Consider the following 22,500-nt stretch of genomic DNA (forward strand, 5'->3'; position numbering starts at 1 on the left):
CTGTGTTTTGTACCTGCCCGTTGATCATGTGACCATGGGATGCAGGTCTTTTTAAGACATCATCCTCAGCAGAGTCTCCAATGGGACGAATTGTTTTCAGATATTCACCATATCTATGTTATTATCTGAAAATATCATGAATGTCATCTCTGTCATTATCTCACAATGTTCATTCCTCCATCAGTGTTGCTCGAAAGACTTCTAAGACAAAAGGCCTGACAAAATGCTTTTGCGTTTCCAGGTCATTACGGAGCTTCTTGAGGCCCATAGGAATAACTTCCACTCTACCAGACAAGATCATTCCTTTCTTTGCAGCCAATCCCTCCTCGAATTTCTTTACCTTCACTGGAACTCGTGCGATTATATTAAGAGCAAAATATTTGCCTTTCACACTTCGCCAGGATTTCAAAAGTACCATCTTTGCTATGGCAAGTTTCTCTCCACTAATTGTAGCCGTTGTTGTTAAGTTCAAATCAACGATTTGGTTGAACTTGACTTTGAAGGAAACTCGAGGTGTGAAAAAAGTCAAGGAATATGATGATGGGATCTTAGAATTGTTCAGGCACATTTCTTCACAAGCTTGTTGAAGAAATTCAGAGGCACTTGTCTTCAAGCTATACTTTGTTCCAATGTTCTCGTTTTTGATCTCCAGAGGAGAGCACAGGTACACTTGTAAGGTGGGAAAAAGAAGCAATGCAAACAACACAGGCATCACAATCTTTAAAAAACTTCGCACTGGTTTGTAAAAATACCCACCAATTGCAGGAACTACCAACGATCCCGACACCACAAAAGCGCCAGTGTGGCTGCCAAACACAGATCCAAGATTAGAAACAACATCACTACCGACAACTACAAGCCAAAATAGGGAAGGAAAGACTAACAAGCACAGAAAAGCCAGATTTTTGTAAGAGCTTTGCGAATCGCTATCAGTCCCTGAACCGCCATCTTGTTTTTTCAAAGCTCTTCGTTGCCTTGGGCTTAACGCTTCTGTTTTCACCATAACGTCGAGTTGATCGTTCTTGATTGTTGAGCCTTAGTTAGGATTCAAAGCATGAGGATGTTACTTCTGGGGTCTCTAACTGATGTTTAAAAGGTTTGTTTTCGTAATTTTGCAGCTTTCAGCTGATATTAGTACTGTCCAAACATGTGGTAGAAAATATAACATGCAGGGGAGGGGAAGGAGGGAAATTGCCCATAGTATAACTTTGACTGGACTGGTGAAGAAAAAGTGTTTTTCAAGAAAGAGAATGTATTTCTTTCTTGGAAAGTCTCCTCTCTTTTATTCAATTTGCATTTTGTTTAACAATGACAATTTTCTGATGGCTTCCAAAAATTACTCTCCCTCCTGTCCCCAAAAGGGTCTTGTCACGGTGACGTGTTTTGAAAAGTGGAGGCTACTAAGCAGTTTTGAAAAAGGCGCGAATCGAATCGCTCGCGAATTCAAAATGGCTTCCACGAGAGAACGGATTATCGAAGCATGCAATGGCCTTCAAATATCTTCGGTTCCTCTGGACTGGACGGAACAAGCTTGGAGTTCTGATTTTTGTGAGTCAGTGGATCTTCCAGAAGTTTTAGAAAACAGAATTCTGGAGTGCAAGTATTGTGTTGATGATTTGCAAACTCTGTTGGTGACGGTGAGACAGTGGTCCACAGGTTGTAATGAAAGTGTCAATGAAGGTAGGCTTTGCTTTTAAGACGCTTTTTAAAAAATATTAAACTATATCTGGCTTATATGTGTTCGAATGATGTGACGGAAACCACTCATGGGTTAAATTAAAAGATAATTTTGCTTTGAGCAAGAAGTGGCTGTATTCCTTGTTGATAAGCTAACAGAAAAGTCGTTGTTTGTAGGATTGTGGAAAGTTCTATCGGACAACAATTTGTCTCACAAGGTGTTGATTTCAGTGTTGTATTCGTTTATTGAGTCATGTGATAAGGTAAGTGTCAATCACCCAAGCAATCAATCTGTCAGTCAATCACTCAATCAATCAATCACTTGGTCTGTTACTAATTCCAAAATTTTCAAAATTTCCACTATTTGGCCTGCCAATTTGTTGGTTCTCCTTTGTCAGTAGTACACGTACAATAATCACTTTTCAGTTCTGGACAGTGCAATTGTTAACCCATTGACTCAGACTGGGTGTGAGACTTACAGATTTTACTCTGTCTAACGCCAGACGATTTTACTTGTCACCCGGATGCCTGAGGAGTGGATGGGTTAACCAGTCAAAAATTATGTCCCCTCCATTAATGTTATGTGGATTATGTCATACAAATCATATGGTTGATATCTGTAGCAGTCTTAGTGGAGTTTTTCAACTCATGGATATGTTGACCAATGGTACCTTCATTAGAACAGGAATAACAACTGTCCTTTAACAATAGAACAATCTTTATTCTGAAATATTTGCCACTTCGTCCTGCAACTCACTCATAGTACCCCTGACCCCTGGGATACAGCGATTCCCACCAACAGTTAGTGCCCACCGTCGGTGAGGATATAGCTTTAAAATCTGCTGGTCAGCAATGACCAAGCTTGGGAGCAACCTCTGTTTGTTATTTAAATGTACAAAACATAGACAAAAAAACCTTTGTTTCAGCTGCTGATTAGACTCTGATTGGCTTAAAAAGTAGTACCGGTAGAAATTGGTGATGTTACTGATATCTTACCTTTGATTTGGACTCTCTTTCCAACAATACTGTCACAAAATTCCTCATATCATGTGCTTGATGAAAATAATAATGCCCTGGTTTGTCTATCTTGGTCTGTAATGTAGGGCTCCAGGTAAAAGCTGAACTAATGGTGAAACCCTAACAAAGCTGGACAGCTAACCCAGCAAATAAAGTGACAAACTTTGCATTACATGGAAAGACTCTCTGGTATTGATGCCAGCTTGAACCCTTCATAACAGCTCCCTGTAGAAATCTTGGCTGTGTGGTACTTAGACTTTTACTTCAGTCAATGTTATTTCACATAAACAACAACTGCTTTATGTTTTAATATTATGTTGTTTTCTCAAAGTCATCACATGCTGGACCCAGGCTTGAAAGTTGCATACTGGCTGCAAACATTTATATTGTGTTGATTCAAGTCCCAGGTTAGAAAAAAAAAATAAAAAATTGCTTATTGCATCAAAATTACATTCATTGTCGTTCTCTTGTAGTTTGCAAAATAAATGTTTGGCAAGGTTGACTTTGTATTTACCTTCTAGGCAGTGGAGCTTACAATATTTTCCACCCATTGTTGTTTCAAAAAGCTCTGGATGTTTTAAGACTTTGGCCTCAGAGAGGTATGTTATACATTTTCCATTCTCTAGTCTTCATGTCACAACCTTTTACAATAACATTAAAGGTTAAGTCTGCTACGAGCCTAGAAGGCCCATCAGGTCGGCGCTTATCTCCGGTTTCTGTAGGATGAAGTAACTAGGAGTATTTCTACTCCCCCCTGGGCATTTCAGCTGGGGTGCCTGGCCCTCTAAGTCGCTCACCCAAATTAATTAATTATTTAATTAATTATCCTTATATCAACAACGCAGCAAGATCTTTATCTGTCTCTCTCTCTCTACAAAACTACTGCCCTGATGATCATCAAACTCGCTAGTACAAGAAAAACCCGTAACCCGTCAAATTGTTCACGCCATACTTCAGAAAGACGAGAAAAGTGGCAATGCCGCTGATGTGTTTCAGGTTTAAAAATAAAAAAGTAAAGATTGCCGTAGGCTTATGTAATTCTTATAAAGACTTTTGGGTCTGATACAGGTAAACCTTTTTACTGGTTAGTTAAGTTGAAAACAAGTTTTCATGACGTGAATCAATGCCGCTTGATTCTGTGAAAACTGCCATGAAACAATGAAACGTGACGGCGGCCCAAAAGCTATCATTTTTTTAAACAAGTCATCTTGATCTGGATGAAAATGATCGCTACAGCACAGAACTTAATTATTTTTGCCCATAATTATTATGAGTAAAATGTTAAGTTGAATGAGATTTTTGTGAATTCCGTCAAAGCGTCAGTCTTTGGGTATTTCTTTTAAGGAAACGCAATGATTTGTCACGACACCAAAGACAATGTGTGGGATTGCCCTGCTTCTAAAACAACAACAACAAATAACATGATATTTCCCTTTTTCTTTCTTTATTTCATATACAGGGGGAAAACAACCATAACCTAAATACATTTTGGCCAAGTAGGCGCAGCAGCGAAAAATCATAAAAATATCAAATTTGCATAAACTGTAACCTGCGATCAGGCTCTATTTTAGTTTCGCGTGCTACGTAATGTGGAGTTGGCGAAACGAAAAATAGAGCCTGACCAAATTCCTCTTCGAAATTCCTTCCGCCCACCTTTTTTGATTGATTGACATGTCCTTCGTCGGCCAATCAAATTTACTTCCATTACACCAATACACGCGTGGACGGCAGATTCACGCTATTTTGTTTTGACCAAAGTTAATTACCGTGGGAGGAATATTATAAACGAATTCGAAAGTTACCGTTGGCTTTAATTTGAGAAAAACACATTTAAAGCATGGGGAATGTTTTCGACGACTATATTGCGGCAAAGGCCGGTGTAATTCTCCCTCCGAACTTCACTGAATATGCAATCTTTTAAGCTTGACATCTTAATTTGTAATTGAGATAACCTAGCATTTTGTCGTTGGACGGTTTGGCAATAGATTTTTAAAGAAAAAAAAGAGAAATACATTATTCCTTTAACGTGTTTCCCATGAAGGTTTCTTTGGTGATTTTTTCGGGTAATATCTTCAGTTGCAGTGTATTTCTAGAATTGCGCACAGTAAAATCATGATAAGTTTGGCTGTTAATTTTTTGATGGAGTACGCACAGTAAGATGGACTCGCAAAGTTTCTTTTATTGTTGTACAATTGATCTCTTTGGAAACATGCCATTTTAGTTTCTGGAGTGTGAGTTTTAAGTTAAATCAACTGGAAATATTATGAAGTGTGCAAACAAACCGTGTCATCAGTCATGTACAGTAAATAAATAAAGTCGTTTGATACACAGATATTCAAAACATGCGTTCGTGTAACTTGCGATTTTATCAGCATCTCCTCCTGTTGATATATATGTCCCTTGTCTCATCCAGGAAACCAATATGCATCGGCTTTCATTGCCATTTGAAAGAACCAGCTATTTAGCGGCTTTCAAAACATCAGGGAACTTTGTGCCAAAGTTCTTTCAACCCCATGGCCACAGAGCTCGACAACGGAATCGCTAATTTCACTCGTTCCAGAGATTCAAACCCGATTCTGGAAAAGTTATGAGATATTTCAGATGGCATATCTCCATTTATACAAAAAAAATCAAGTTGCACCGTCCACGGAATTGTAAGAACAAAAGGGAGCAAATTTCTTCGTACACTTATGGCGGATTAGTCTCGAATACTTCGCGAGAGCTCCGCGCAATCACGATGGCATTTTCACTTCCGGCGTTTCAACAGCCAATCAGATCACGAGTTTGGTCGGCCAAAATTTGGCCGACCAAACGGAATTCTTGAGAGACTTTTGGTCAGGCCCAATTTTAGCGAGCGACGACATAAGAGAACATATGGGCGAAGCTAAAAATGGGCCTGATCGCAGGTTACATAAACTGCGATTCCTGTGCTTTACCCTAATCAGAGTAGAAGTAACAACTTTTTTTTAAAACAAGAACCAATAAATGCCATTTAATGCTTTTATTGAGAAGGAATTGAAATCTATGCGGCCACCAGACGTCAAGTGCAAAGCCACGGGTTATGTTAAGGTGTGAAATCATGTGGAATGGCCTTTTAACCAATTTTTTCATGTCTAAGGGCTTTCGTAAAGTGTAGCGACCAGCATATTGAAATTTTTAGCCTGCTTATCTGCTCAAAATACAATAAGCCAGAGTACCTGGCCAGGCAAATGTTAGTCGCCTCAGGCGACTGGGCGCTGTTAGTGCACAGCCGTGCTTGTGTCCTTCATCCTGTCTACTCTGGTTGGCTATAGTTTGGGATGTTAAAAAATTAAATTGACAATTCAATATTTTAAGCTTAGAGTATTGTTTCACTCATGTGAGTTGCATTTTATTTTAAGTTCTGCAGTTCCTACAGCTTAATAATTATCTCATTTCAGATAAGCTATAAATAATAATAATAATAATAATAATAATAATAATGGTAATAATAATAATAATAATAATAATAATAATATTTTTTTATTTTTTTATTATTATTATTATTATTATATACTCATAAAAAACCTATATACAGACAACGGTGCTAAATATCAAAATCCTATTTACAAAGTTAACTTCTAAAAGAGAAAAAGTAAAACATTTCAAAACATCATTCGATTTCTGTTAGCTGAAGATTCTTAATAACAAGATAAAAATACAAATTATAAAAAGTCACAGCGTCTTAAATTTGTCATCAGAAAATTCATCCATAAAACAGCATGAGACAGAATAAATAATCAGAAAGAAAGATTAATAATAATAATAATAATAATAATAATAATAATAATAATAATAATAATATCTGAGAGTAGCTGGCTAGGGGATGTAGTAATTTGCGCTCTGGTGTGACCTCTGCAAGACTGATATACATTGGAGCCTCTCTCAATAATTGTGTGATTTCCACTACCTTTGTCAACGTTGCTAAAGCTTCTTGCTGCATTGCCTTTTGAATATGGCCCGCTAACCGATAGTTTTGTCCGATCCAGCGCATGCATTTTTGCATTCAGTTCACAGTGCTTGGGAGGTTCCTTTGTCACACAATCACTGGAAGTTGCACAGGCTAACCTAAATCAAGATTAGCTCCCCCATTAACTTCAAGTTGAGTCAATTACTGTTTGCTCATATCTAGTAACTAGCACGTTTAACATAAAACATAAGGAACAGACACATTAAATCAAAATTTAAGTCTCTTTTTTCCTGATAAAAAGTCATGTCTTTTTGTTAAAAAAAATTGCTTGTCTCTCTAGGTTATTACATGTACTTTAGTTAACAAAGCTGTCTCTGTGGTAAGAATTCCCCTTTAAACTAAGAGATCAAAGGTGTTTTTTCTGCATTCTTTCTCAATGAAAATTTGCATTAGAATGGAAAATGGGAGGTTGAGTGGGGAAGAGAACAAAAGAAGCCAGGGTGAAAGAATTATTGCCTTATTTGTCTTTACAGATGAAAAGAAAAGGAAGAGAAGAAATGAGACGTCAGCAGGTCGTCGTAAGGCAAAGACAAGACGAGGTACGACCAGTACGTCCAGTCTAAAAAGTTGTTGAAGATGCCCCGTTTTTTTTTTTATTCTTTTGCACTTGGGTTATATCATATGAGCATTTAACCCTTCCCTACATGAGTAAGACTTAGAGATTTTAGTCTGTCTAACGCCAGACTATTTTACCCTCTGATTGGATGCACTTTGTTTGTTTCATGCAAAGGCAGTCTACTTAAAGTAAGGAAGGAAGGAGTTTTAAGGCCTAGTTTGAGCGTTTTAGGGCCAAGGAAAAAAAGAAAATACCGTATTTACCCATGTATAAGTTGATCCCATGTTAAACGAAGTTTAACCAAGTAAAGAACTAGGAGCGACTTGGTCAGTGGTTTTAGTATACTTGCGCATGTGTGGAATACCTCGTGCTTTGGGCTATATCGCTTATTTATCAGTGTGGCAGGAAGTAGGAGCATTGTGTGTGGAGTGTATAGCGGTTTTTGTTCCCTCCCTCCCCACCCTCTGCTTTCCACTGTGTATCAGTGTGACGGGTGCCTGTTCTTTTCGGGGGGCGTGGGGGCTCATGGCTGGGTTGTCAGGTTTTGCCAGCCATCGGTGCAGTCTCCATCTTGGAGCTGGCTGCCAATGGTGGTAGCTCCAGGATGTTTCGGGCACCCAACCTCGAAAGAGCGACGATGTTGTTTACCATTTTTAATGGCAAAAAAAAAAATTTCTTAATTTCTTTGTTTAATAATCATGGGACACTAATCTTGTATTCTTCGATTTCTGGAAATGTAGAGACACAAAAAAATCAGGGCCTCAAACGCTTAATAGTTTTGTGGTTCAGCATCTGTGGCATTTTGTCCTTGAGTTTCGCAAAAGTTCTCAGAAAATCGAACATGTAAACCTCAAACTAACCTGTTTCGTTGTTCAAGGATGAAGGGCTTTAGAGTATAAGCACAACACCACAGGAAGCAGGAGTCAATCTTTGAAAATAACTTGCGAACGATGCGAAAATGTTCAAGGTTTAATTGGTCCTTGACTTATAATTTCTCAAATGACAAACAAAACAAAACTCATAAACCAAACAATACGAAGTTTGCAAAAGCATTTAAGTCAGCCAGGTTTTTATAAAGAATAAAGAACATCCATTACCAACCAGCATTTTCACACAACACAAGTGACGATGCTTGCATGCAAACACGAGGTATTGTGCCAGGCTACTAAGCCGTTGAACGATCGAGTTTTTATTTGAAGAAACAGAAATGCCTTTTAAAGCTTTCCGTCTTTGGAAAACGAAAATTTCCAGAGTCTATTTCATATTTGTGCTTGTGAGTATCTTCAACATTTAGAGTTGGACAAATCCTTTTTCATTTCAACTGGAATTGCTTGCATTCGTTTTGAAATCTTTTGTCATTCATTTTGAAGTCTTGTCTGCTTTTGTCCACTGCATTCGTTATGCCTAAGACAACATTATTATGTCAATTTTGAATAAATTACTGAGCTGGAACTTGGCTCAAAGTCTTTGACCCGTGTATAAGTTGAGGGCGATTTTTGGAGCTTAATTCTTTTGAGGCCCTAAAAGGTCGACTTATACATGGGTAAATATGGTATTGCTGATTCACTTGCATTATTATTGTTAGTTGCAGTGACCTTAGCCCTTGACAATTGACTGAATCATTGTGTGTAATGTAGGGTGCAGGGATGGCACAGTGGTAAGAACATGGCATAGGGTACAGGGATGACAGTGGTGAGCCTCCCACCAATGTGGCCCAGGTTCGATTCCCAGACTCGGCGTCATCTTTGGGTTGATTTTGTTGGTTCTCTACTCTGCACTGAGAGGCTTTTCTCCAGGTAGTCTGGTTTCCCCTCTCCTCAAAAACCAACATTTGACTTGATTTGCGTTAATTGTTAACTTCAGTTTACAGTGTCCCCAATTAGCGGTCGTTTGATGAGTTTTTTACTGGAGTAAGATATTGTTTTCTTTTACATACAGAAGACATGTCTTCCTCTTAGAACTTAATATTATATGGTAGATCACATTAATTTTATACGAGAAAGATTTAGGATTTTTTTATTCCATCTTCTAAGATGACAATGAAGACATGGAAGTTAACAATGTTTCTGATGATGATGATGATAGTGGCGATGGTGATGATGATGATGATGATGTGTATGGTCACATAAACACAGAGCAAGCAAAATCCAGTGTGAAAGACAAATTTTTGACTCTGATACAGGTATACATTTTACGGTTTATTCTAAGTTTCCTGTAATATTTCAACAAAGTGGGTAAAGCTGAAATCGCTACATCTAACAGTGGTTGTTCTGTCTACTCCGAAGCTCAAGAAAAAAAAATGAACCGATTGTCTTCATCTTTAAACTCTCCCTCTCTGTCAGTGCTTATATTACAGGTATTTTGTATGGGTGCAGATACATTAATCAGAGGAAAGTTGAACTGGCTACATGGTGTTGAAATCAGTTCTGAGTACTGTACGCTTGAAGAGAAGTGGCTGAGACCTCCATCATGCCGCATCTTTGGCAAGGGCTTGAAACAAGTTACCATGATGGCCAGTGGTGCGTAGTAAATCATCACTGGTGCACTGCGCAGGCAATGGTCTCTACAGGGCTGGTCAACCAATATTTTTAGTTTCTTGCTACCCAGACCAGCTAAACTGCTTGAGCGCCTTTGCTGCTTGAATGCTTGACCCATAACTACTGTATACAGTATTGCATACAAGGTTCAGTTGTTTGAAGCCTGGTTTGCAGAAGCTATTGGTAAAGAGGTATCCAAAGTAAACCTTAAGGTTTCCGCATGGTATTTAATACGGCGTATGCTGGTTAGCACTAACCATGCTTCAAGAAACCGGGGCCAGATCATCACTTGGGACAACTGAAGTACAAATGGGAGGACATTAATGCAATATGGGAAGAAGAGGTGTTGATGAACCAGTTCCACTACCTCAGGCATTCAGTGGAAATAACCAAACCTTTTTTTGTCCTTTATTGCTACAAAAAGTCAATCTGATGCAATCTTTGTATGCCACCTGAGTCAATATCAACTAATCTTTAGTCACCCAGCTTTCTTTCTGATGGAACTTAAACTCAAAGAACTGATTTTCAGCAAATTCAATAATACTGGTAATTGTCTATTCTAGGATGCAGTTAAGCTCTTACATAGCTACTCTCTGAAAGATTCTGAACAAGTGCTCTACCATGTGATTCAGTTGTTTGTGGAAATTACCAGGCTTGAAGCTTTGCCATTGGATGAAATATCATTTGATTTCCCTGGGTATGACCTCTTTCATTGTTGCATCACGAATGTCCTTCATAGTTCAGTAGGGGCCATGCCAACTTGAAAGATGTAGGGGAGTAGGCCAGGTACAGTGGAGAAAGCACTCGCCTTGCTTCTTTCGATATGTCCCTGAACTGGACTCCCTGACTTTTGTATGTTTATTTTGTTTGTTCTCTGCTGTCCTCTGAGAGATGTTCATTTTTCATCTCTTCAAAAACCGAGTTTGTGATTTGATTTTTGTTGATTTTTAGAGGGCAGTGGGTTAGATAACTGTACCCCTTTGACACCCAAACGAGCCTAAACTGGCCAGGCTTTTTTTACTCTGTCTAACGCCAGATGATTTTACTCAGCAATGGGGAACCCCTGGGAGTCAATGGGTTAATTAAGACATTACATGTACCTTTTAAGTAAAGTTTAGCTAGGTTATTACTAATAGGGGACCTGGATTAGGAAAAGGGAAGAATAAAGAACTAAAAACTCAACCCACATGATAACACTTTATTGGGGAGCAGAGGTGGTGCAGTGGCACTCGCCTCCCACCAATGTGGCCCGGGCTCGATTCCCGGTCCCGGCGTCATATATGATGGGTTGAGTTGGTTGTTGGTTCTCTCCTCGCTCCAAGAGGTTTTTTCTCCGGGTACTCTGGTTTTCCCATCTTCTCAAAAACCAACACTGCCAAATTCCAATTCGATCCGGAATGCAAAAACACATGTTGAACGAGCTGCTGAGTGCTCTTAAGTTGTTTTGGGGGTAAACAAATTCCATTTCCATGACAAACACACTAAAGGACAAAAACTAATAACAATGGAACACGAGACCAAAAAAGAGAGGGGTATGAAAGAAGCAATTTACAATCGGAAGAATACTCGCCTTCAAAGATAATATACTGACGTAACTACAAATGAGAGCTATATAACCCACTTGATGTTGAATATGGTGTACAACAGACAGAGAAGACTCAAGGCAATAGTTGTTGAAAGAACTGAGACAACTTTTTGGATTTGTTTTTTCTAGGGACCATATTTATTCAATAAAATCTATTGCTTCAGTGGCATACATTGTAAGTACCATGTACTTTAACTGTGTGTCTGTAAGTAAAACAACAAGAAATTTGGAGAGAACATTTGCAAGCTGTTAATTTTTATTAATTTTATCCTGGATAGACTACATAATTATTATACATCATGGGAAAATATTTTATAATATGATTCTGTATCTGTTGTATAAAATATTAATTTTGCTTTTGTCAAAGAATTTTTCTATTCAATTAAACAACTACTAAAAATACAAAAAAAAATTATTGTCTTCTATGACAATAATAATTATATGATTTTTGCCATGCAGCCCTTGAATTAACAGACATAAAGTACAGTATACTGAAACAAACCAAACTCGTTTACACTCGGACTCATCAACTCCCTAACATGCAAGTGATTCTCGCACGAAAACTGGACAGTAATTAACCCTAAGCAATATTGTCACTTTATGACACCAGAAAAGTTCAGGCGGCTTCGATGGGATTTGAAGCCAATTGACCTCTGCAATGCCGGTGCAATACTCTACCAACTGAACTATGAAGCCACTCAGTTGGGAGCAGTTACAAGTCCAGTTAAGTGCGAAGATCACTTAACTATCTTTTGTCTATAACTTGCACTTCAAATATACATTAATTTTGTTTCTTTTATTTGTCAGTCCTTTCAGGGGAACGCATGAGTCCAACAAATTGACCTGCTCCCAACTCAAATTACATGTATAATCAAAATGGAATTAGGAACAAAAATTTGTGTTGTTTGCTTGGCAGGGTCTAAACTGTCTTTGTTCCCCGCTCCATGGTGACATCGGAACCAACACTCGAACTGTGAGTTTTAAACTTAACTAAGGTGATTAATTTTATGTTTTAAATAGGTACCGTATTTACCCGTGTATAAGTCGATCCCATGTATAAGTCGACCCCCCATTTTTCATGGCAAAAAAAGCAATTTCTTAATTTCTTTGCTAAATGTTCATGGGATACTAATCTTGCATTCTTCGATTTCTGGAACTGTGGATTCACAAAAGATTAAGGGCCTCAAGCGGTTAATAGTTTTGTGGTTCAGCGGTTGTTGTACATGTATGTGCAGGCATTTTGTCCTTGAATTTCGAAAAAGTTCTCAGAAAATCGAACATGTAAACCTCAAACTAACCTGTTTTGATGTTCAAGGATAAAGGGCTTTAGAGGATAGGCACAACATCACAGAAGCAGGAGTCAATCTTTGAAAATAACTTCAAAAACGATGCAAAATGTGCAAGGTTTAATTCAGGTGCTTGACTTAAATTTCTCACATGGCAAACGAAACAAAACTCATAAACCAAACAATACAAAGTTTGCAAAAGCATTTAAATCGTCTAGGTTTGTATAAAGAATAAAAAACAATCATTACCAACCAGCATTTTCAGGCAACACCAGTGAGTATCGCGATCTTCTTATAGTTTTGCCTATGTGCGAGCCGTCAATATTTCGTCATATTGCGGTCTCACTTTTGCGGCCTGTGATTGGTTCTAATTTTGAAATTGACGTCGTTGCACTGAATTGGGTTGCTGACATACACAAACAAATACGTTTCACAAGTAGAAAGAATTGAAATTTCGATCAGGCGCGGGTTGATTAGTTTACAGTTTTATTTATCCTTATAAATGATGGATTGCGATACAAAACAAATTGCGATTTTGAGACGGCAATACCACATTATATTGACGGCGTTGGGAGAAAATATATTCCGTATTGGGCTCCATCGCTTCGCAACTCCGCCTAATAAGGAATATATTTTCTCCCAACTAGCCGTCAATATAATGTGGTATTGCCGTCTCAAAATCGCAATTTGTTTTCACGATCATGCTTGCACGCAAACACGAGGTATTGCGCCAGGTTACTAAGCCGTTCAAGGATCGCGTTTTATTTGAAGAGACAAGAATGTTTTTTACAGCTTTCCGCCTTTGGAAAACGAAAATTTCTGGTGTCTATTTCATATTTGTGCTTGTGAGTATCTTCAACATTTAAAGTAAAACAAATCCTTTTTCATTTCAACTGGAATTGCTTAATTACATTCATTTTGAAGTCTTTCGTCCACTGCGTAATCGTTATGCCCAAAGACCGCATTATGATGTTAATTTTGAATAAATTATTTAGCTGGAACTTGGCTCGAAATCTTTGACCCATGTATAAGTCGAGGGCGATTTTTGGAGCTTCTTTTAAGGCCATAAAAGGTCGACTTATACACGGGTAAATACGGTATTTCATTGTCGGGTTTTAGTAGCCAATAAAGTGAATTAAAGAAAGCAACACATTGTGAGGTCTCAACCAAACTTTTTCTTCTTTGACACACCTTTGGTTACTTCTGAAGGTGGAGGAGGGGTTGGAGGTGGGGGTGGTGGTCTCTGGGAGTATTGCCATGTCTTTGCCCTTTTTGGTTTTGCTTGCATTGGCAGTTAGTCTGGTGCTTGTTGATTAGCTTTTCCTTTGCCATCACTATCCACTTGGTAAGCACTTTTCTTCTTCCTTGCTAGCGGTGCATGGTTAAGTGTCTAGCACTAGGCATAGTGGAGGTCAGCTTTTTGGGTTACCATGGGGATGGAATTGTTGCTAAGGGGATTCCCCTCCTTTATAACACCAATGATCTAACACCTCAATCGGCAATGAGATCAAAGGGGGTTTGTCCACAATAATCATTTTGATCCATATTCTGCATCGGTAGGTTTTCAAACACTTGATTTCCAATGTTTTGATGGTGTCTGGAGGCTCATTAGCCAGCAATGGTGTGGTAGCAAGAGATGTTCAAACCATCAAGGATCAAGCTGTTCAGTTTATTAAGTAAGTATTTTAGTGATGGCATTAGTTTTTCAAATGCACTTTGAATATGTATTAAAATTTTGAATGCATTTTGCAGTCACATTACACGTAAGGACAACAAAGACATGCTAAATGCAGTTAAAGTGCTTGTTCAACATCTCTGTACAAACTGTCCTGAAAGAGCGGAATACAGGGGCATTGTGGCGAAGGTAAGGTATAGTTAGTTATTTTGTTGCTATTGTTGTAGTTGTAAAGCAATGTACTTTTTATTAATGCAGTTGTATTTGTTATTTGGTATAGTCCCTCCAAAGCCTTCTCTCAAATTTCAATTTAATGTACAGCTGTAACCTCAGAAAGCAATAAGTCCATAAGTCTCCAAAACATGTTTTCCATGATAAGAATCACTTAAGTTGAATTCAAAGTCTCAGGGTTTTGTTAAACACAGATGCTCTACTAATTTGGGAGACTACAAATCAACAGACCCAGCTGTTCAAAGGACAGTCATAGCGCTATCCACCACATAAATCACTGTCGACTGGATAACTCAATTGGTTTTGCTAGTGTTTATCCACTGGATAGTGATTTATCCGGTGGATAGCGTTATCCACCTTTTGAACAACCGAGGCCAGATTGCTGGTTGAATCAAATCAATGTTAGTATTTGAGGATATAAAACCAGAGTTCTTGGAGAAAAACCAGTCTCTCTCTCTCTCTCTGTGTGGAGAACGAATAAGACTTCTTGGTCAACACAGGTGGAGGGCGCATGCTCTCCTCGTGTGTCAGCCATGCTCTCTTCGGATTGGGCTCATTCTTGCCCTTGTTTCAGTATCTTATTCCTTTTTTGCAGGCTGTGGTCAACATCCTGGAAAATCTTCCTGTGACTATGTTTGCCAGCCTTATTGAATGGATAAACAAGTACTCCAAAAATGTTAAGGTCTGTCTTTTATCTTTAAGACATAGTACATACAGCTGTATGGTTTATTTGATCTGGAAATACAATTATTGTTTTATTTTACAGATAAGTTACAGAATTTTTGCTTTGGATGTTATCTCATTACTCTTGGCTGAACCAGAAAGACCTCTGCCAGTTCATGTTGGTAAGTTTGCAGTAAATGCAATAAAGGAATGACAAGGGTTTGCCTGTTAACATTTCCTTTGTTTCTAAGAAGAGAATGAAACAGACAAGAGCATCAAGATTCTGCTCAGTAAGAAGTACCTGCTTGATGTTGTGATTGCAAGATGTTCTGACAGAGCACCAACGTAAGTAATAAAGACGACATTTACATATATTTAGTAATTTTGTGAGTTACAGCTGTTACGGTAGACCTTCAGGGGTGTCCTTTAGGAAATTCTTTTTTAAGGACGGTGCCTACTAATTCAAAGGTATTTTTGCGCGGTTCACTGAATATGTGGGAAAAGCAGATCTTAACAAGCATTATTGAAATCCAAAAAGAAAATTGGGGGTAACCACGCATTTTTCGAAGATACATGTAATTAATTAATCAACTTTAAATTACAAAGCAATGGATGGCATAATTTGCTAAACTGAAGCTTAATTATCTCTGAAAAATGCATGGTTATCCCCAAATTTTTTTTGGATACCAAGAGCACTTGTTAAGTTCTGCTTTCTCGGCATAGTTTTGAACCAAGCTAGAATATCCCTGTATTAATGAGCACTGCCGATAGGAAATCCCGAGTATCTCAAGTTGCGCAGAACGTATGCGCAATAACGGTGGTAGGCAGCGTCCTTAACATGCTTTGTTAGGCGCAACAGCCATAAACTATACATCTATTCATTAATTTTAATGAGTGACTGAGTTAGTGCTATTCAGCCCATCAGTTAGTCAGATAGTGGCCAAGTAAGTTAATGTAATTAATAATCATTTATATTGGCTTGTTTGTTTGTTCATTCATTAACTTGTTCATTTGATGATTCATTGGTTTCTTCAATTGTGCACTTGTTTGTGACTATTGTCAGATGGTTTTGCAGTTTATGGCTGTGTTTGAAAATTAGGAAGTGAAAAAAACGAAAATGTTATGTCTGCTAGACAACATTAATTGTAGAGAAGTTAGGCAAGTTAACAAAGTAGGCAGCGCTTTTTTTTCCTTCAGCTGGCTAAGTTTGACTGCCCTTTTTTTGTTTATTTGTTCCTTCGTTTATTTGTTCACCCATCCATCCCTCGACTCACATATATGTTGCAGGTCATTTTGTTCCTTACTAGGTTAATTTGCAATCATAATACACTGTAGGTCATTTTGTTTCAACCTAGGTCAAGTTGGATAGGTACAAAACGCAGCTCATAGGTCATCGTTTTACCAATACAGAAACAACCCTAACCATTTACAAATGCTAACATTAGGCCTAAAAAAGTTTGTTTAGGGTTAAGGTTGGTGTTAATGAATGTTTAGGATGCTTTCTGTATTGGTAAAACAATGACCTGTGACCTGTGTTTTGCACCTGCCCCAAATTGACCAAGGCTCGAACAAGTTAATTTAGGTCAGGGCTCGAAATTAATGAAAAAATCCAGTCGCATTTTGTGATAAGATACGAAAATTTAGTCGCAATTTCGCAAATTTTAGTCGCAAAATCGCCGCGCTGCATTGAGTTGTCAGCGGTTTAGCAAAAAAATAGCCCGCAATACTTAAATGATCGAAGGAATGGAGCTGTGGACGTAACATCGCAGCTAAATTACTCTACAATTACGCTATCTTCAGAGAAAATTGACAGCGAGAAACAAAGAGGAAACTGCTAACCATTTTGTTTCGAAAGAGCGAAGGTGACAACAAGTTGCAAATTTGCAGCTTCTCCAGATATTTTAGTCGCAAATGCGACTGTATTGGTCGCAATTTCGAGCTCTGATTTAGGTTGAAACAAAATGACCTGCAACATATCCGCACCTCTATTTCTTCATTATTCATTCCTTCATTCATACATTTCTGTTACTTATTCAGAAGGTATTTTTTACATCTAGGGTCCGTTCCAAGGCCTTGCAGTATTTTGCACAATGTTTGACATCTGAAGACACTTCCTTAGTGGAAAACGTCAAAGCAAGTCTTAATGAAACAGTAGAACGACCAGCAGATGGTACACCCACCTCGAACAGGCAAAACATTGGTGAGTCATCAATATTTATTGTAGCACCCTTTATTTTTGGATCAATAACAAAGCAAAAAGTGGGTGTAGTGAATTTGATGACTTACAGGGTTTTTTTATTTAATAGGTCATCAAACTGTGTCAAAGGGCATATCTTCCATCATTAGGCAGAGAACATGTGATGAAAAAGTTGGTGTACGGAAAGCTGCCCTAGAGGTACGGTGAATTTGTGCCAGGAACAAGTGCCTTGCACCAAATGTGCAATACATCATCTAGCATTGTGTTTGGAGAAAGCTTTTTGCTGTTTAGTTACCCCTCTTGACATTTCTGTCTTTTGGTAACATTTTGCTGTATGTATGTTTATCCAACTGTAGCAAACAATGTGTTAGTGTTGGACTGTCGTGTGTAAGCCAGTAACATGTTGAGGACATCTTAACATGAAAATACATTTCATTTTGTTTTTAAGGCTTTGGAGAGTGTTATCCGACTAAGCCGGGATTCTTTGCAAAAAGCGGTGAGTGAAGCGTCAGAGTCCCAGAATATGCAGAAATGCCTCTTATTAGATGCACATGGATTTCAATAAGCATTACTTGTGTTTCAGAATAAAGACGATTATAAAAGTCACAAAGTGTCCCCCAAACGCTGTTCCTCAAGCTAGGATAAACAGCTGTACTTACCCTAAACGCAAAATAATGCTAACCTTTAGAATACCCTTATTGTTGGAAATAGGTAACAAAGGCTGAACAAATAAAGACGCCTCGCCTGTGATCTGTTCTGTTGTAAGGCACGTGGGAAGCGGATAGAGCACAAAAAAAGTGCAAGGGAAACATGAGACGTAGTCAAGTGTTTTCCCTACCCATTGATTGCTCTGTCTGCTTCCTAAGTGCTTAATACTACAGAACAGGTTGCAGGCGAAGTTTGTTTATTTGAAAAGAATTTCTTATGGTAATTTCCTCCTGCATTCGGGTAAAACCTAAAAAGAAGCGTGGCTGTAAAAAAGATGAAAAGAAAAAAATTAATAATAATAATAACATTTTTGTGGTTTGTCTCAAGGGACTGTGCAGGCCATCTCTTGTGTTCCCACTTGCTGTTGTTATCTGGGGTTTTGCAATTTGACATGTGGTGAACCAAAAGGCGTGAAAAGTTTGTACAATTTTGGAAGCGGAAAAACCTAGTTCGTTTTTACGCAAGTGTGTCCTCTTTAAGCAAATTGATAGGGTATGAAAATTCAACGGATTAACTTGAATTTTGGTCTCAGGGTCCACAAGATGCCAACCTAAAATACAGTGTGACGGATTTCCTTTTTTTTAATTGAACTCCCGCAATGGCCTTCAACGTAACCTTTATCAGTAAATTTTTGATAGGCATATTTGACGCAAACATTTCTCAGCTACCAATTGGAATATCAAAAAATCCTCACACGGTTTTGACGATAAATGCCTTGTGAATGACATTATACAGAAGGCTACCCTTTGCATTCAAATTCGATACCCCGATAAATTCGATCAGTTGCTCAAGGCTCTTGGGCCCTGCTCTTCTTTTGATTAAATAAAGTGGAAAATAATATTTTTTTTTCCTGGAAAGTGCATTTCATAAGCTTTCAATAGAGGTCTAGTTTATGGCTGTTGTGCCTAACAAAGCTTGTTAAAAAAGAATTTCCCAAAGGACACCCCTGAAGGTCTACCTTAACCTTAACAAAGCAATGATTCTGATAACATGGTGTGGGATTGCTATATGGCAGACATGGCATAATTATTTGTTTCAATTGATAAAGCCAAATTTTCAGGCTCCTGAACTGGAGTTTAACTCTTGACCTTTTGCTTACTTGTTGGGGGGCTCTCATGCTATACTGTGCTCCAGGGAACTCTTTGAGTTAGGCCTTTCAATAGGACAAATTATTGTCAAAAAAATAGCTTTCTTGCAGGGAAATGGGTGATACTTTTATGGTAATATTGTTTATTATTTTAGGATGTATTGACCCTCCATGACCGGTGTATGGATCCAGCCCTGTCAGTTAGGAAACAAGCTATGTTATCACTGACAGCCCTCCTTCAAGAAAAACCTGATTGTACAATGGTACACAGGTAAGAATAAACAGAGTATTCTGTGAGGAATGTTAGAAAGATTAATGTTCAGAATTGTTCCGTAAGTACAGGTAAGTGGAAAATTGATTCTGTGGCTATGCCCGTTTGCTTTTGGTGAGCAGATACTGTATTATATTTCTTGAATTTTATTTCAGCCTTTGGTTAGATGGGGTTTTTCCTCTAGTAATGGACAGAGAAACTACAGCTCAGGAAAAGTGTTTCCAAATCCTGGATGAAGTACTTCTCAGTAATATGATACCTCAATCAAAGTTAGTAAAACATCTCTGTATGAGAATGATTACAATGTAATGTCTGGTCTTCCAAATGGAGTATCAAAATATCAATAATAAGCTGAAAATAAGGACTGTCCATTCAATTAGTTAGTTCCCTAATGTAAGGAAATAGCTACCTTCAGATTGCATATATGAAGACGACTACAAGTACTATAGGTATCATTTCTGAGCATGCACTTTTTGAAAAATTTCGTTCTTTAAACCTAATGTGTGTGCTCAGTACAGAAATCTTGTACTCATAGTTGTTTTCATACTCCAATCTGAAGGTCGCTAATGACAAAAACTTTGACTCGTTTTTGCAAGGATGTGAAATTGAGTCCAGTTCAAATTAAGCCATTGACACCTCAATCAAACGCCCTAGGACACTCCCAGTTGACGAATAAAGTCGTTTGGTGTTAGACAGAGTAAAATCTGTTAAGTTTCACTCCAAGGGATCAATGGGTTAAACACTCAGCCATATTATAATGATTTTGGTCGAAGCACATTATTTTCAGTCCTTTTTACTGCTCATGCACCCATTGTAAAAAGTTAACCCATTGACTCCTGGGGGTTCCCCATTGATGAGTAAAATCGTCTGGCGTTAGACAGTAAAGTACTAAGTATGGCCGGCTTAGGGGTGATTGGGTTAAAGACTCAAACTGACAAATTGGGTTGAAACCACTAATCACAAAACGTCGATCATGTGGGCCCTAAGCTGTTGTTAGAAAGCCAGGGCTGTCACTAAGATTTCAAGTTGACTGTTATAAAAAAGTAGGTGGGTAAGCGGTGCCAGTGGTTTTCAAGAGACACTCCCCACTCTCCCCTCCCCCACCCCAAAATGGTATGCAAAGTTCACTTAACGGTCTCATGTATGTAAATGAATTCTGAGTGAAGAAAGGTTCTTTAAAGAGCAAATTACGATTAATCGTTTGACAGTGTGATACATATAACTGCGCTCCTTGCAGTGGTTTTTTTTTTTTGTTTGCGTGTTGAAAATTGGCAAGATGCTTCAGGCATTCTGTCTGGAACTCTTGGGCAAAAGCCTCTTGCTTGTCATAGGTTTGAATCCACTGTTCTTTATGTTTTTTTTCAGCATAGTGTCTTCTCAATAATAATTTGAATTACCGGTAGGCCCAGTTCAAATGTCAAACTTTTCATGTACTCAAATGTAACAATAATTTATTTAAACCTAATTCATTCAATAAAGTACATGAAAAGATTGACCTTTGAATCAATTAAGTTCAACCCATCTAATTTTGGTTGACCCAAGAATTAAGTTCGAGTGGCCTACATGGGAAAATCGACTGTGGAGCTTGATTTTATACTTGTTAAACAACACAATCGAATTATTGAAAAAATACATAATCTCTTACCAACCTCATTTTCTCAGTCCGTACTGTAAAATTATGGACCTTTTTTTTGCCGTTGGTTTGTGGCCCAAGAGCAAAGTATTGTAAGTGTGCAGTTTTGTCAAGAAAGTGAGGTTAGTACAATCTTAATAATTGATTATCTCTGTGGTAATCAACCCTGTGGGAAAGGAGACTAGGTGAAGTCAAGCAGAAGGTTCAATGTGCCAGAATGAATGTTTTACATGTATTTGAGAGATAGTAATAATATTAAAATAATATTATTAAATGTTTGATTAAAAAATAATTGCAGTGTTCCTTTGAATGTATGACTTATTTTGTTATCTAATGTTTCTTTCCTGTGCAGCAGTTTTCTAAAGGAAGATGTATTGTTTATTAGTAAAATCCAACTACGTTAGTGGTCTATTATCAATGCTGCGTTCTGATTGGTTGAGCTACTAGTAGGCTATTTGTCATAGCCCACTAGTAGCGAAAAGTGTCGGCTTGGAAAACCAAAACAACAATTAAAGTCCAGCTTTAACTAGCGAAAGATGTTTTGTCTCGATATTTTTTTGACCAACTAGTTGGATTTCACTAAAACAATCCTCTCTCCCTCATGGCCTCTGAGTCAATAGCCCATTCAGCCTTCGGCCTTATGGGCTATTGACTCAGTCCATTCGGGCTTGAGGAATAATTGTTAAATAGACATTCAGTCATTCTGATACTTGATCAATTGTGATTTTAGGTCAACCAATCCACGTCAGGTACTTGCTTGGGATCTGTTGGATAGAATTGCCAGCCCAGCAGGACAAGAAGTCAGGTAATAAGATGAGTATAGTCTTGAAAGGGTTCATCTTGAATAATAACCAGGATCGTGGGACTTTTAAGTTGAAATTATTTAAAGCTGGTTCATGACAAGTTCAATTCAGGGCTCAAAATTGCGACCAACACAGTGGTTCCACTGTGACTATAAAATATCTGGAGAAGTCACAAATTTGCAACCATTATTTTTACACCTTCATCCTTTGGAAACAAAGAGTTAGCGTTAGCCTCTTTGCTGCTACATGTAAGTTGCTTTCTGGCTGTGAATTTTGTTTCAATCTTAAGATGTGGGGCACATACAATTGTAGCATAATTTACTAAAAACAACAACGTTTTTTTGTACCCATAATTATTTTTACATTGGCTTTTAGTAGCTTCATAGGTGTTTAACTCCTCCCCATATCATTTTGACTTCACTTGATATCATTAGTACATGTACCAGTATTCAGGGATGTCACTAAGTGTCAACTGCCAGTGAAAATTGCCCCTTCAGAAAGGGATGATCGCCGCTTGAATTTTGGCTGTCGATTGAAGTCACCGAGAAGATCACAAATTATGCTCTACAGAGTTTAAAAGTCATTC

At 38.1% G+C, this 22,500-nt stretch overlaps 2 protein-coding genes across 3 annotated transcripts in view; one reads left to right on the forward strand and one right to left on the reverse strand.

Moving 5' to 3' along the window:
• Window positions 1-28: 28 nt before the first annotated feature.
• LOC138005695 (uncharacterized) lies at window positions 29-1,137 on the reverse strand. The gene has a single exon (XM_068851886.1). The coding sequence runs from the start codon at window positions 1,001-1,003 to the stop codon at window positions 170-172; it is 834 nt and encodes a 277-aa protein (XP_068707987.1). The 5' UTR covers window positions 1,004-1,137; the 3' UTR covers window positions 29-169.
• A 289-nt stretch (window positions 1,138-1,426) lies between these two features.
• Window positions 1,427-22,500, forward strand: part of LOC138005683 (condensin-2 complex subunit D3-L-like) — a 43,784-nt gene continuing 22,710 nt past the window's right edge. Inside the window, exons 1-20 of one of the 2 annotated variants that reach the window (XM_068851875.1) lie at window positions 1,427-1,680; window positions 1,855-1,940; window positions 3,026-3,101; window positions 3,216-3,293; window positions 7,156-7,221; window positions 9,272-9,420; window positions 10,339-10,472; window positions 11,490-11,535; window positions 12,277-12,333; window positions 14,207-14,322; window positions 14,399-14,510; window positions 15,148-15,234; window positions 15,319-15,397; window positions 15,467-15,560; window positions 17,273-17,415; window positions 17,522-17,610; window positions 17,861-17,908; window positions 19,363-19,478; window positions 19,634-19,747; window positions 21,842-21,916. In XM_068851875.1, the coding sequence (XP_068707976.1) occupies window positions 1,449-1,680; window positions 1,855-1,940; window positions 3,026-3,101; window positions 3,216-3,293; window positions 7,156-7,221; window positions 9,272-9,420; window positions 10,339-10,472; window positions 11,490-11,535; window positions 12,277-12,333; window positions 14,207-14,322; window positions 14,399-14,510; window positions 15,148-15,234; window positions 15,319-15,397; window positions 15,467-15,560; window positions 17,273-17,415; window positions 17,522-17,610; window positions 17,861-17,908; window positions 19,363-19,478; window positions 19,634-19,747; window positions 21,842-21,916 (1,997 nt within the window). In that variant the 5' untranslated portion in view covers window positions 1,427-1,448. The remainder of the gene's footprint in view (window positions 1,681-1,854; window positions 1,941-3,025; window positions 3,102-3,215; window positions 3,294-7,155; window positions 7,222-9,271; window positions 9,421-10,338; window positions 10,473-11,489; window positions 11,536-12,276; window positions 12,334-14,206; window positions 14,323-14,398; window positions 14,511-15,147; window positions 15,235-15,318; window positions 15,398-15,466; window positions 15,561-17,272; window positions 17,416-17,521; window positions 17,611-17,860; window positions 17,909-19,362; window positions 19,479-19,633; window positions 19,748-21,841; window positions 21,917-22,500) is intronic. The other variant, XM_068851882.1, reaches the window with a different exon arrangement.

Source organism: Montipora foliosa, chromosome 1, assembly GCF_036669935.1.
Source record: "Montipora foliosa isolate CH-2021 chromosome 1, ASM3666993v2, whole genome shotgun sequence".
NCBI lineage: Eukaryota > Metazoa > Cnidaria > Anthozoa > Scleractinia > Acroporidae > Montipora > Montipora foliosa.

What these genes read in the sequence shown, in the direction of transcription:
- LOC138005695 (XM_068851886.1), bottom strand. Translation starts at nt 1,003, where the DNA reads ATGGTGAAAACAGAAGCGTTAAGCCCAAGGCAACGAAGAGCTTTGAAA.